We start from the raw sequence: 15,997 nt of genomic DNA on the forward strand, positions 1-15,997 counted from the left end.
CACAATGGCATTTCAGCTGTTGGTAATGATAGAGCAGAGAACTATTCAATCAAACATTTCAAAATAATTTTGTTTCAAATGATGTTTTAGATCACCCACCTATCAAATATATCTGCTCTCACTCTCTTTCTACCATCTTTACAGAACCAGGTGAAGTATTGCACTTCCTTACCTCCCTTTCTTCTCACCGAGCAACTGGACTAGACAATATTCCTACTATTTTCCTTCAAAAAACAGCTCACTCGCTAGCTACTCCTCTTGCAATGTTATACAATAGGTGCTTCTCTGAAGGCTGCTTTCCCACTCAATGGAAGAAAGCAAATATCATTCCTATTTTTAAATCTGGCAATGGAAACGACTACATGTTACAGGCCCATTTCTCTCCTTTCCACACTTGCTATTGTCTGTGAAAAGATTCTAAAAAATAGACTTCTGAAATTCACATCCCCTTACATTAACCCAGCACAACACAGATTTCTTCCAAATTCTTCATGCCTTACAAATCTGTCTTCTATGCAATCCTATGCCATAAACGCAATTACTAATCGTAATCAGTTGGATGTTGTGTACTTTGATCTGTCCAAAGCTTTTGATTCAGTGGATCACCATTATTTACTGCATAAATTAGCTAACAGATTTAACATAACTGGAAACATGTTAAAAATAGTGAAAGACTATCTAAGAAATAGACAACAACATGTTATACTTCCTGAACTCATTCTAACTGGCTTCCCGTTATATCTGGTGTGCCGCAAGGAAGCGTTCTTGACCCTCTATTATATCTGGATGATCTCACAGAGCTCTTTAATTCCCCAATCTCAAGCACAATTCTAATGTTCGTCGATGATTGCAAAATTATGAGAGAAATAAAACAGCCATCAGACATGCAACTTCTCGAAAATGACATAAACAGATTGTGTAAGCGATGGAAACTGTCCATAAACCCTTCAAAATGCTTTTACATAATAATTTCATTGAAACAAGACATTCTTGAAGGTAATTATACACTCACCGACATCCCTCTAGCAAAAGAAGCACAACACCGAGATCTAGGTATCCTCATAGATTCTAAACTAACTTTCGAAAATCACATATCAACCATCACAAAAAAAGCAATGCGTATGCTAGGTTTACTTTACAGATTCACCGAAATCCATAACCCAAAAGCACTTTCCATTTACTTCAAAACATTTGTGTCCCCCATTCTAGAATACTGTTAACCTATCTGGAACATGGCTGCCCCTTCTCATACCTCCAAGATCGACAATGTTCTCAGCTTTTTCCTCTCCATCGTTCGATATAGAGCGCCGGCCCTGAGACACCTACCTAAGAGAGATCTGCTTGTAAACTTTAACATAAATACTCCAGAATCACGTAGATACTTTGCAGATATGAAATTATTACATAAGATCATTAATGGAAACCTAAGATGTAGCATCCCACTCCACGAACTCTCCCTCAGCATGCCCAGTCATAAAACATGGAGCAAGGAAACTTTCCACACTGCAACTCCCAGACTCTCAATCATACAACGTTCATTATTCCATAGGCTACCGAAACAATTCAACATCATCTCAAACCAAGTAGATATATTCAGTTCATATTAGTCTTTTATATCCAACTTGAAAATAAATTGTACATAAGTAATGCATTGTGAAAATAATATGTTTACCTTGGTACTGTCATGGTTTGTTTATATTTATATTTTGTTTATTTTATTTTATCTTGTTTTGTGTGTTTTTTTTTTAACACTAGTGGACTGTTTAACTGTCGTTTCTTTCCGGTTTAAAATGACTTCTGCTGTGCTGGAAATTTCAATAAATAAATAAATGAAACGATGTACAGGGTGGCTCAATAAGTCACTTAACACCCCCAGTACAAGGCCACTGCGGCATGGGACGTGAAAATGGCGATGACCAATCGATATCAGGCCAAGGGGGAACCACATTGACGTCACCCGCATGGTCGGCAGCCATCTTGAATTCAACTTCAGAAATTTAAATGGGAAGGGGGTTGTGCGACATATCAAAATGGGCTAGATTTCACCAGGAAAACAACTGTGACATTTGTTTTCACCTAACTTTAATTGTTGCAGAGTTAACAATACCACAAAGCTATAACACATGCTCAATATGACGTCCCTCTTGCGCAACACACACGTGTAATCGTCTCTCCCATGACCTTACCACATTCTGAAGAACCTCAGGAGTTATTGCCATACAGGAATCCACAATGCGTGTGCGCAAGTGGGCCAGATCCCTGATTTTCGTAGCATACACCATGGCTTTCAGGTGTCCCCAGAGGTAAAAGTCCAATGGTGTCAGGTCAGGTGAGCATGCAGGCCATTCCACAGTCCCTCGGCGACCAATCCAGTGGTGAGGGAATTGATGATCCAGGTACTGACGGACTATCATCCCATAGTGCGGTGGAGCACCATCTTGCTGGAACCATTCAGGATAGCTCCCATCCTCGGACAGTAAGGATGGTAAGATCTGCTCCCGTACCAGAAGCAAGTAGCCCTCTGCATTTAAGTTGCCCTCAATGAAAAATGGACCAACAAGTCGGGAACCCCAAGTACCACACCACACCATTAGCTTCCCGCCTCCCGTCACCTTGCTGGGATCTGTCCAATGTGGATTTTCGGGTGACCAGTACCGCAGATATTGCTTATTCACCTCCCCCGACACATAAAAATTAGCCTCATCACTGAACAGAATCTTACTACCGACGGCAGGGTCACGTTGCAGTTGTGCTATAGCCCACTCACAAAACTGCAAACGCCTGTCTGGATCGTTCTCACTAAGGTGCTGCTGCAGCTGTATCTTATACGGATGCCAGTGGTGGTCACGTACAATCCTTTGAATTGAACCCCTGCTGCCACCGCTTTCCAGCGCCAGTCTCCGTGTGCTACGGGTTGGGGACTTTGCAAATGATGCCAACACCGCTACAGCAGTACCCTCATCCTTGGCTGTTTTTGGACGTCCATGTCGCGGCTTGTCATCCACAGATCCAGTATCTTGGAACTTTGCCAGCAACTGGCTGACGGCCACATGTGACACCAGTTGTCTTGCAGGATTGCGGTTATTGAAGTCTGCGGCAATGTCACGCGTACTTCTCTCCCCTGACATCAATATGATGGCAATCCGTTCCTCACACGTTAGTGGCATTTTCGTTCAGATCAGTGAAAAAGGAAATATGCTACTCTTGACACGATCAATTCACATCATCACTCTTTTAAACTTTTATGTAAAGACAAAACACAATCGTAATTCCCATGCCAACCAATACTACAAGATATGTACATACCAGTAAGTCAATATCCGGACATTTTCAGTGATTGGTCTAACAATAAATACCACATAATCACATACTAACGGTTATTTGAACAATAAACATTTAAGCACAAAGGAAAGGACGTGTCACTCTCCCATGCGGAAATCGCCATTAAATTTAAAGTTAGGTGAAAACAAATGTCACAGTTGTTTTCCTGGTGAAATTCTAGCCCATTTTGATATGTCGCACGACCCCCTTCCCATTTAAATTTCTGAAGTTGAATTCAAGATGGCTGCCGACCATGCGGGTGACGTCAATGTGGTTCCCCCTTGGCCTGATAACGATTGGTCATCGCCATTTTCATGTTCCATGCCGCAGTGGCGTTGTACTGGGGGTGTTAAGTGACTTATTGAGCCACCCTGTATAATGGGCCAAGATCCTTCTACAACAATTTTCCATACTCTCATGGGGGTTCACTTGTAACGGGGCTCTGTAGAAACCCTAGTGTCTACGACTGCGGGAGGGAGGGAACAATGAACTTGTAAAAGGTTTGGTTACATGGGGTATCATTCCTCACCGTGGCTGTGCAGTTTAAGGCATCAGGCTATGGACATGCTCTGCTTAGTCTCTCCTACAAGATTTTGGCCAGTGCATGGGACCAGTGGCCACTCACCATTGGAGAGCTACGACTGAGTAGCATAACCTGGTCATGGAAACTACAACAACAACTGGGGGGAACCATATGTCACTACGTAACCGGTTGGATGATCTCCCACCAGAGGTCTGTAGGTAGGAACTGCCCCTCTCAGGCTGTTGCACCAAGGATTATTGTTATGTGAGGTATGGTGGCCGATGGGTGAGAACTGATCAACGAGGTGCTCCGCAGAATTAAGGTTTTTTATTGGTGTTTTTAAGTGGATATGTAAAGTGTGATGGTGAAATAGAACGTAAGTACTTAGTGCTTAGAATAGTATATAATGTGAACTCTAAAATTGTGTGAACATTATAAATAATGAAATATATTAATGGTAAATCGACTTTCAAGAACATAAACAAACCATCAATTGTCAACAGTTGAAGCACCAGTATTGCCAGATCAATCTGCGGAGCACCGGGACGATTCAAATCGAAGTGTTTAAAGTGAGTGTCTAAAGTGAGTGGTTTACTCTTAATGAGCAATAATGAGTCAGTGCCCATGTGTAAGAATTCGGTTGCCAGACAAGACGTAGAATCAAAAATACAATGTGTCCAATGCTTAAAATACTATCACACACAATGTGTAAATCTGACAGAACCTGATATTGAATATATGAATAAACAAAACAAGAAATGGCATTGTACTACTTGTGAAAGGGAAAGAAGAAACAGTCTTTATGAAGACAATTTACCAGCTGGTAGCAGTGAGGGAAGTATTTCTATGCAAGATGTTTATAAGATGTTGATAAACTTACAGAAAGACTTCAAGGATTTGAAAAGAAGTAATCGAAATATTGAAAAAGAACTTGGTAAATCTCTAGATCTTGTACATGAAAAGTTAGATGAAAATAATGACATGTTAAAAAAACAAAATGAAGTAATAAGAGAATGTAAAGTGCAAATCGAAAAACTTAATGATGATAATTTGTGATTAAAGAAGCAGCTTAAAGAAACGCAAACTCAAATTGAAGAACTAGAACAGTACAGTAGGAGGAATATGGTAGAAATATATGGTATTCCTGAAACACAGAATGAAAATGTGTATGATATTGTAAAAGATATTGGTAGAGCCTTGGATGTTGAAATTAAGAATGAAGATATTGATATATGTCATAGACTAAAAAAATCTCCTCATCAACATGATAGTGGCATCATTGTGAAATTTGTTAGGAGAAGTGTAAAGGATAAATTTGTAGAGAAAAGAAAAGTTAAAAGAAATATAAATATAAATCAAATAGGTTTTACTCATAATGGTACAATTTATGTAAATCATAGTATAACATACAGTAGGAGAAAGATATTTAATGAAGCACGTAAGATAAAAACTGAAAAAAGATATGCATTTTTGTGGATAGACAATTCGGGTAGAATTCTACTGAGGAAAAGTAAGGATAGTACAGTAATACATTTAAAATCCATGGATGATGTAATAGCTATCCAGTAAAACTGGAAATTCTTGTTGGTTATGATTTTTCATGGAGAGATTAAAAACACTATCTATTTATTACCAAAATGTACGTGGTTTGAATACTAAAACTCATGAATTCTATACTAATAGTATTCAATGCGAATATGATATAGTGGTATTGACAGAAACTTGGCTACAGAATGGAGTGTATAATCAAGAATTGTTTAATGACAATTATGTGGTATATAGAAAAGATAGGGATAATAATAAAAGAGGGGGAGGAGTAATAATAGCTGTTCATCACAACATAGATTCCTGTATTATAGACATATGTAGCCAGGTAGAGTTTATATGTGTAAAGGTGACACTGGGTATCAATATATATTATATTTTTCAGTATATTTTACTCCCCAAGCAAATTTGGAAACATATCGGTCTTTTTACAAAATATTCGAACAATATACATATCTTCAAGATAGTAATATTCTCATTATAGGAGATTTCAATTTATCTTTAATAAGTGATGCGTCATATAACCTATTAAATGGGGATAACACATGCATCAATCTAGCTAACTTTATAAATCTCTATGACTTATGTTCCATTAATAATAATAAAAATCAGAATAATAAAACCCTTGACTTGGTACTTACTAACAGCAATAATAACATATTAATACATAGAGAAGAATATCCCTTTGTAAAGGAAGATTTACATCACCCAGCTTTAAACATCACACTTCATCTGGGTTCTATTCATGATAGAGTTTCAAAGGAGAAAGTGAATGTTTATAATTTTCAAAAAGCTGACTTTTTAAAACTATATCAAATTAATAGATTGGACAGAATTAAAGAATTACAATAATGTAGATGATGCAGTAAAATGGTTTTACGATAAGTTTAATATAGTATTGAATAGTACCATACCAAGAAAGGAACGTACCTTCAATAGTAAATATCCTTACTGGTTTAATGCAGAAATTATTAATATTATAAAGGAGAAAGAATACTATAGGAAACGCAAGAAACATGATAGCAATAGTGAACATAGGTATAAAGAATTACGGAAGCGATCGAAAACTTTAATTACAAATGCTTATAATAATTATATTAAAAAATTAGAGGAAGATATTAAGATTGATATGAAAGGTTTTTGGCGATTTGCAAAAAGTAAGAGGAACACTAAAAAAATTAATAATCAGAAAATGAAATCAGGTAAGAATATATTAAATTCAAATAAAAGTATCGCAGATGAATTTGCGAATTTTTTTATCACTGTATATAGACAAAATGAACAAAATGAAGATAATTCTAGTGTAGTTGTAAATACAAAAGCTAATACACTTCTAACATTATCATTGAATAAAATTCATAAAGACGAATATTATAATGCAGTAAAGAATCTTAAAGCAAAGAAGTCATGTGGAGCAGATGGGATTCCGCCGTATATCGTTAAGGCGTGTTCGGAAATATTAGAATATCCTTTATGCACAATTTACAATTTAATATTGAAGACGCAAACATTTCCTAGTATTTGGAAACTAACCAAGGTGTGTCCTATACCAAAAACGAATAAAATATCCGAAATAGAAAATTACAGACCAATCTCAATTTTATGCTCCCCTGTGAAGGTACTTGAGCAAATTCTTTACACTAGAATATATAATCATGTCAAATGTTGGATAACAGATTGTCAACATGGTTTTACAGCAAAAAGATCGACCATCACGAATCTATTAAATTATACACAAGAAGTTCATTTAATGTTACATAATAGATCCACAGTACATACTATTTACTTAGATTTTACTAAAGCATTTGATAAAATCAATCATAAAGTGCTTCTTCATAAACTAACATGGTATGGATTATCAGATGACTGGATATCACTGATTGAATTATATTTGAAAGATAGAAGACAATATGTAGATTTTAGGTTGACAAAATCTTTTAAATATGATGTAAACTCTGGAGTACCGCAAGGATCAAACTTAGGGCCTCTTTTTTTTTGTATTGTATGTGAATGACCTACAATTAAGTATTAATAAATCTAGTTGTCTAATGTATGCAGATGACATCAAAATATATAAAGAAATTACAAAGTTGCAAGATACTTGTCAATTGCAGGAAGATTTAAAGCGTGTTTATCAATGGAGTATTCAAAATAAACTTGATCTCAATATAAAAAAATGTTATTACATGTTATTATCTGCAAATAAATCGAACGTGCAATGTGAATACTTTATAAACAACCAAAAATTGGAAAGAGTCAACACTATGAAGGATCTTGGTATAATAATTGACAAGGATCTCTCGTACTCAACTCATATAATACAAATGGTAAATATTGCATACAAAAAATTAGGTTTTGTAATTAGAATGTCAAAATATTTAAAGAATTTGGACGCAATCACGTTATTATATAATGCAATGGTTAGGAGTACCTTGGAATATGCATCTATAATCTGGTCACCAATAGCTAAAATATATATAGAAAAAATAGAACAAATACAAAAATGCTTTCAACGTTATTTGTATTCCAAAAAACACGGTAAGAATTGTAATGTTAAAATGTTATCTACCAATACACTTCAACGAGAAATCGACATGCCATCATTAAGGTCAAGGAGAATTTTTATGCAACAGCTATTTTTGTATAAAATAATTAATGGCCTTATTGATAATGCTCAAATTTTAAGCAAAATATCTTTTAATACTACATGTTGTCATCTTCGAAATAGAAACTTGCTGAATTGTCAAATGGCTAAAACTAAGAAGTATCAAAACTCTCCGTTACAGCAAATGTTAGATTTGTACAATAAGTTATCAATGATAGATAATGAGTTAGACTTTTCGTATTCCCTGAATATTTATAGAACAAAGTTGCAATCATTATGTTTTACACAAGAAATTATAGAAATTATTGTCTTATAAGTGCAAATATTTGGGATTTCTGAATATAAATATATGTTATAGGTGAGGTATTTATTTGTTATCATTTACTATGAGTGTATGTAGGACTTTGTATTGTTTTGTATTCCCTGAATGTTTGCAAGACAAAATTTCAATCATTATGGTTTGCGCAAGAAATTATAGAAATTATTGTCTTGTAAGTGCAGACATTTAGGGATTTCTAACAGGGTAGCTACGATTTTTTGATTATGAAATTCCCTGACTTTTCCAGGTTTTCCAGACCACAAATAAAATTTTTCCAGACATGTTTGTCGTCATGATTTTTGCTTTTGAACCTCATGTTTTTCAATTAAATATGCAGGCACGTTAATAATTATGAATATGAATATACACAGTTATTAGCTGAAAAGTTACCAAGTGATCAATATAATGCTATTCAATGAAAAAATAAATAACTATTGTACTTCCTCGTTTTCACTAAGTCATTACAATAAAGGTGGTGTAAAAAAATCAATAAAAAAATGTGGCATATATCAAAGCTTTACAATGTAACCTGTATACAACCTCAATTAGCCTATATCAATACAAATGAGAAAGAACAGAAAATTAGGTCAAGTACCTTTAGAAAATATGCAATAAGTTTAATGATTATATTTTTTAATTTATTGAAAATAGTACATATTACGGAAATTCAGAACTTGAATAGGCCCAGTGACCAACCATACACCTAAAAAAAATATATACGCGGGCCATACTTTGGAATCAAATATCTCCATTATTTGAGTTTTCCACATGCTGGAACCAATTTTATATTACGGAAAACATTGAAATCTGTCTCTTAAAAGGTAACAGTTCCGAATGTTTTATGATTTTTTTTCGAATTTTCCTAGCAGGAACATTAATTATCATAGAATTTTGGCAATCATTGTGACACGAAATTTGAACTTTCCTTAAAATGAGCACTATTTGGATTCGAAAAAAGTTATTTATGTTGAAAAAACAAACCTTCAAAATGACCTTACTCAATCATACACGCTTCCCACAGACAAGGTATTATCCGGTTGACAAGCGACAGTAAGTATCGTAAACTAGTGGGAATGAATGTAGAAATAAATCGGAACCTTAGTAGAGTGCATTCAGGGTCTTTATTTTCATTCTAAGACAACCAAACCTGACATTCCTAACCTAACCACAAAAGCATATATTCACAAAATCTTAAGTAATCGCTAAAACTCTGCAGTATGTGTTAACAGACATAAATCGAAATCGAACCATGTAAAAGTTGCATTTGTAGCATGATGAAATCGTAATAAAACAAAAGGAACTTGGGCTTATTTTCACCACTTTTAGCATAATTTCAATCTACATGCAAACAATACGTAAAATTACTATTGGCATGAAACCGAAACCAACATTCCTAACCTAACAACGATGTGTGACCAGCTTACGTTTAATTCCTCTATTTCGGACCAGTTTTTAAAAAATAAATTCATTCTACATGCACAAAACACGTGCATATTCGAATAATGACGTCACTGATACTGCATAAAATCACTAATTTCTCGGGTGTAACACATCTCTGCAATGTAAAAACTATGACAACGAGCAAATGAACAGGTTGCTTCTGAACAGCTCGCAAACGAAGGACTCAAATTCACAGAACGGGTTCAAGGTGGGAACGAAGTAGTGAGTCCCTTTGTTTTTACTCGGCATCTGCACCCGTCCAGTGAGACGTCAACCACAGCCAGTTTTGTGAAATTCTGCTCTTCAAGCTTTATTGCAGATCCAAAACCAATGAACTGTCCGAACACCAACCTGCTCCGCTTCACGTATCAAAAGAGAACGGGTTCCGAATGGGTGTGTTCTTGAAGAAAGAAAATTTCCGCACCACACACAAAGCTAAAGCAACATTTTTTTCCGCAAGAAATTCTGAGGATGGCTGGTGCATAGGTTTCGTCTTGAGTACCTTGTTCTCTAAGGAAAAATCTCACGCCTCTCCAAATTCCGGTCTTGAACAGGTTCACAAGAAAGAGTGTCAAAATGAACGGATCCAAGAATCTAGATCCGAGAGTGAATAAATAGAGAATTGAAATGCGAAGGAACCAACATTTTGTACGTAACAGACTAGAAGTCATAATGACAAGAGGAACAAGTTTCTGAACTGAATCTTTTGGGGGGACTGGAATCACAAGAACCGAATTCGGAAGTGGAAATGAACCGTTCGTTCATTTTGTAACTGGTTCTCCTGCAACTCCAAAATGTGCGTAAATTCCAGAAAATATGCAAAATTCCCTGACTATTCCCTGACTTTTCCCTGACCAACCAAATTCCCTGACTTTTCCCTGTTTTCCAGGTTTTCCAGTCGCGTAGCAACCCTGTCTAAACATGTATATATATCATGGGTGAGGTATATTGTTACCATTTACTATGAGTGTAGGTATGGCTTTGTATTGTTTTGTCTTGTAAATATCTATTTGTGTGAAGTATCTCTTTATTTGTGTGTATGTGTGTTTTTATATATTATTAATTATGTATGTATATTTAAACTGTATGCAAGTCTCCCATAATTGGAGAAGCTTTCTCTGTTGGAGACAACTACAATTAAATAAATAAATAAATCTCTGAGTAGAACACAAGGGAGGATATGAAGGCAGGGTTCCAAACATTCACAAAACTCAAGATACTTGTGGATGTGATGTGATCAGCACCATGCTTCAGCCACCTTTACCTCACAGGTACCCATCTTTTAGAGGCTTGGTGAACCCCAGAGCTGCTCCACGCAGGGACCCACGTATTCCCACGTGAATACCAAATTCCCACCTTGGGAATCAAACCTAGGTTTCCACCTGGCAGTGAGATGCTCTGCCAACTGGTCCAAAGTGACTCATTTATGAACATAGGTCTTGAAAATAATGTACTACAAAATTAACATTATTTCTGGAAATTGAAATAATATAATGTGTACAACACATATAAGCTGCATGAACATACAGTAGAACTGTTCTGCAGTTAGATTAACTCATACATGCTAACTATACGTTACATGCTGGGAAACAATATCAATACTTACTGTTCGCCTACTCTCCCTACTCCTTCCATGGTCGATTTATCTTCCCTGGTTTCATCATAGTAATCAAAACAGGAATAAATTTTTCCTTCAAAACTTTTAGCAATTTCACACGACATATTTTTCATTCTTAACTGCACACGAAAGTCATGCAAAATACACATAAGAACATAAGGAAAGGAAGGGAACACAAGCATAACAGAGCATCCACACGGTATCCAAAAGCCAAGCATGCAGAGATTGAAGCATCACACATTTATGTTTGTTAGTGGTCCAAATTACAGCCAGCATGTAAACAAGTCAGGAAAACATGAAAGAAATGAAACACAATATCAGAATAAATTGCATAAAATAATGTTTGGTAGATGCAAAACATCCAGTTACATAACTTATTTAAAAAGAAGTGGATGCACCTTAGTTCAATGGAGATATGCAAAGTTAGTTTGTAGTGAATAATCAGGTAACAAATGAAGGAATAAAATAAATATATTTTTAATAATGTCCTTGCTAACAAATGTACATTATCATGAGTGCACGCACATACATTGTCACGTATAGTGACACTTATAGTGTTTTAAGGAAAGAGTGCAAGCAGTGTGCAACATACAAAACTTAGTGTATCATTAGGAAAAACTGAATCTTAAAACTATAACTTTCCAAAAATCAATAATTACTGCGTTGTGATTATTCACCATGCTGTACAATAATTCTTAACATTCACAACATTGAAACTGACAACCAATCATTGAAGTCAAAATTAGATGTTTGAAATTTTATATAATTTTCTTTGGCATGCAATAATTATTTATTGCACTTACGCAGTGTTATTCCCTGGACCAAAAGCTGTTCTATCCTCATAGATTGCTGCGTACATGTTGTAACACTTCCTAATTGCATTTGAAAAATCTTCAGGGACAACACAACTGTCACCTCTTACCCTGAGCTACAAACGACACCAAAAGGAGTATACATTTAACCCACAAGATCTACGAAGACACTACATGGGAAAATAGTGTAGCAGAAATTCCCAGACATAGAATCACCAACATACAGTCTATAATATTAAGACAAGGATAGAAGAAGAAGATAATGTAGACAATGTTTTACAGCAACCCAACATAACCAACAGTTTCAGTTACACAGTGAAAGAACTAACCCATATATCTGAAATAAATGTCAATCTTTAATTATCACTGGATTTTCAAGGTAGATGCAAATTACTTTACATAAAAAAATAATTATATGTGGTAAATTAAATTATCGTGCTTTGCATCTCATAATTTAGTACACATTTTTAGTGCTGCATCCTTCTGACAATTCATTTAATCAAATTTATCTGCACCTATTAACTATTACATACTCTTTTATGATGTTCTATTATGTTTTTAATAGGGTTGAGCTGATTCCACTCTCAATAGAAAGTGATACCAACATCGACACAAACGATACAGATGCTGATACAGTGGACCCTCAATTTTATATTGTTCAGAAAACCAGGCTGATGAAACTTAGAATGTAGGGAAATGTAAAATCGAGGAGAGTTTTATGACATTTCCCTATGTTGGGACCATCACGATTAAATGTATAATGTGGGAAAGTTTAAAATCTGAGAACGTAAAATTGGGGTTCCACTGTGTTTGGAAATTGAAACAATTTTAAGTAGTTCAAAATATTTATAATTTTTAAAAATTACAGTTTCTAATTGGAACCATATCATATCTATCAACTACTTTTTTGGCTTTAATATATTGACAATTTCACATGAGATTGGAACCGGTGAGGAAATTGGGGAGCTACGAATGAAACCTACAACAACTGGGGGTTCGTTGTGCTGACCACACCCCACCCTATAACTGGTCAGACGATTGCGCACCTTGGCAAAGTTAAAGTAGGGCTGGCAGTCAGTAGGTAGGCCCTGAGCCTCACTGGCTGTTAAGCCACGTGATATTTATGTATACCTTCTTTTGTCTTCAAACCTCGATCCTTCTTCAACGATGTAAAGAAAGAAAGAGTTGTGGGAGGGTTTTAAATAGATAAAACATATTAAAAGTATAAAAATCTTCATGTCCTGAATGTGATCCTGCAGCAATCGGGTGTTTCTTCCAGCTACCTTGCTATGACATCAGTTTCAATCACGTTTTAACCCTTCCATTGCACTTTCTTTCCCTGAAGGACTGAGGTTGGTCCGAAAATTCAGAAGAGAAAAAAAAAGTTGTGATCTTATATCGTTTTTAATAAGCTGGTGACACATGGCACAAAATACCAACTTGTTTTCTTCACAATTACATTAATTGTTAAAAAATAAAAAAATAAATGATGCTTGCTCCTTTGAGCACCCTTGAAAATGAGTACATGACCCAGCAAAAAGATAAGTCAGTTTATGTAGGGTTACCAGATCGCTGTAAGGGAAATGTAGGACATGCTGTCCCAAAATGTAGGACATTAAGTCAAAATGTAGGACACAACACATTCTCAATAAATAATACATATTTCTATAGAACACATTAGAAAGTAGTTGAAAAATGACACTTTTCAGTTTTTAAAAAATGAATTCTTATTGAATTTTTAAATGCAAAATTTCAAAACTTGCAATCATGCTAATCAATGCACCTCTTACTACATGATTTGAGTGGAACTTCTGAGAGGAGATAATTTTTATCAAAATTTCGGGTTTAGTCAAACTATATTTATGTTAGAGTGGACAGTCAAATGCTTTGAAATTATAGGGACCAGTACCAAACAAACATTTTACAGACTTTATGAAAAGGTAATTTCTCTCGTGAGTCTGTTGTGCTGCTGATGGTAGTGAAAGTACTCTCTCAACATTTAAATTATGACCTGCAATGGCAAAGAAATATTCAGCAATTACCGTAATTTAAAATGGTTCGAGAAGTTTCATCTTGGGTAGTTTTTAGTTCAATAACAGGGTGTCTACCAAAATAACACATCCAGAATTATTGACTTTATCTGGACTTTTCTAGACCTTTTTTTTTTTTCATTTTTCTTAACGTTTATTTATTCAAACCCTACGTAGGTAATTGGAAATTAGTAATTAAGAAAATAAATATTTATTTAATGAAAACCCCTATCAAATGTAGGACATGCTGTCCCAAAATGTAGGACATTATGTCAAAATGTAGGACACAACACATTCTCAATAAATAACACTGTACAACAAATTTGAGGTCATGTTCTGGCCTTTAGTTGAAAACAGGTGACTATGACTAAATTGGAGGTGCTGAATCGATATGTAAAATCCGTTTTCTCCTAACACGTACCATTTTTATTGTACAGTCACATGACATTTTGTTACACAATTGTAGCAGATATGTGGTGACCATCGCTTATCTTGATCGCCTACTCGACATCCAAAATACAGTTCATATGCTTTTTTGACAACAGGGGTAAGGCTACTTCTTTGACTTTTCAACGTCAGTTCACCACATATATAACAAAATGAATCAAGGTTATTCTTACACTGACGGGACATTATGATCCACTGAATGAAGCCTCCTTTTCATACACATCTCACTAACAGAAACCTGCCACAAACGTTAAAACTTTACACAAACACCTGCATTTGCAAATCACAACCTTCACGTTGGATAGGACAAAACAGATGGCAGCCCTTGTTCGTCAGTGGTGCCAGAACGGTTATTGTTATGTAACAAATTTATCACTAGAGGATCCAGCAGAACGTTTCTTTATGTTACAATGCGAACTGATAGCGATATCATTTTTATCAAGCGCTGAAAAAAAACAGTTAAAGGTAATTGTTTAAACGTAATTAATACACATAATGTATAAAGATGGCGTTTTTCAAAAAACTGTACGTGATACGAAGAAGTTAATTGCAGATTCGTATTTTGCATGCAAAAATACATTAGAAAAACATATTTTTAAGCAAAGGACAAATTTCGTGTTGTACAGTGTAATACATATTTCTATGGATCACATTAGAAAGTAGTTGAAAAATGACACTTTTCAGTTTTTAAAAAATGAATTCTTATTGAATTTTTAAATGCAAAATTTCAAAACTTGCAATCATGCTAATCAATGCACCTCTTACTACATGATTTGAGTGGAACTTCTGAGAGGAGACAATTTTTATCAAAATTTTGGGTTTAGTCAAACTATATTTATGTTAGAGTGGACAGTCAAACGCTTTGAAATTATAGGGACCAGTACCAAACAAACATTTTACAGACTTTATGAAAAGGTAATTTCTCTCGTGAGTCTGTTGTGCTGCTGATGGTAATGAAAGTACTCTCTCTACATTTAAATTATGACCTGCAATGGCAAAGAAATATTCAGCAATTACCGTAATTTAAAATGGTTCGAGAAGTTTCATCTTGGGTAGTTTTTAGTTCAATAACAGGGTGTCTACCAAAATAACACATCCAGAATTATTGACTTTATCTGGACTTTTCTAGACCTTTTTTTTTTTTTCGTTTTTCTTAACGTTTACTTATTCGAACCCTACGTAGGTAAAGTTGGAAATTAGTAATTAAGAAAATAAATATTTATTTAATGAAAACCCCTATCAAAGGGCCAGTTAAGATGAAAAGTGAAGGTGAATTTAAGAAGAGAATTAGATCTGCTTTCTCGTATTAATGCATCCTGAACTGTGTTTGGCAGACA

General features: G+C 35.0%; 1 protein-coding gene across 3 annotated transcripts in view; it reads right to left on the reverse strand.

Moving 5' to 3' along the window:
• LOC145994933 (polycystin-2-like) overlaps window positions 1–15,997 on the reverse strand; it is a 73,898-nt gene that overhangs the window by 33,029 nt on the left and 24,872 nt on the right. For 2 of the 3 annotated variants that reach the window (XM_083131441.1, XM_083131440.1), the window contains exon 5: window positions 11,360–11,490. In XM_083131441.1, the coding sequence (XP_082987567.1) occupies window positions 11,360–11,490 (131 nt within the window). Of the gene's footprint in view, window positions 1–11,359; window positions 11,491–12,174; window positions 12,300–15,997 lie in introns of all 3 variants that reach the window. The other variant, XM_083131442.1, reaches the window with a different exon arrangement.

Source organism: Lepisma saccharinum, chromosome 11 (genome assembly GCF_977018435.1).
Source record: "Lepisma saccharinum chromosome 11, izLepSacc3.1, whole genome shotgun sequence".
NCBI lineage: Eukaryota > Metazoa > Arthropoda > Insecta > Zygentoma > Lepismatidae > Lepisma > Lepisma saccharinum.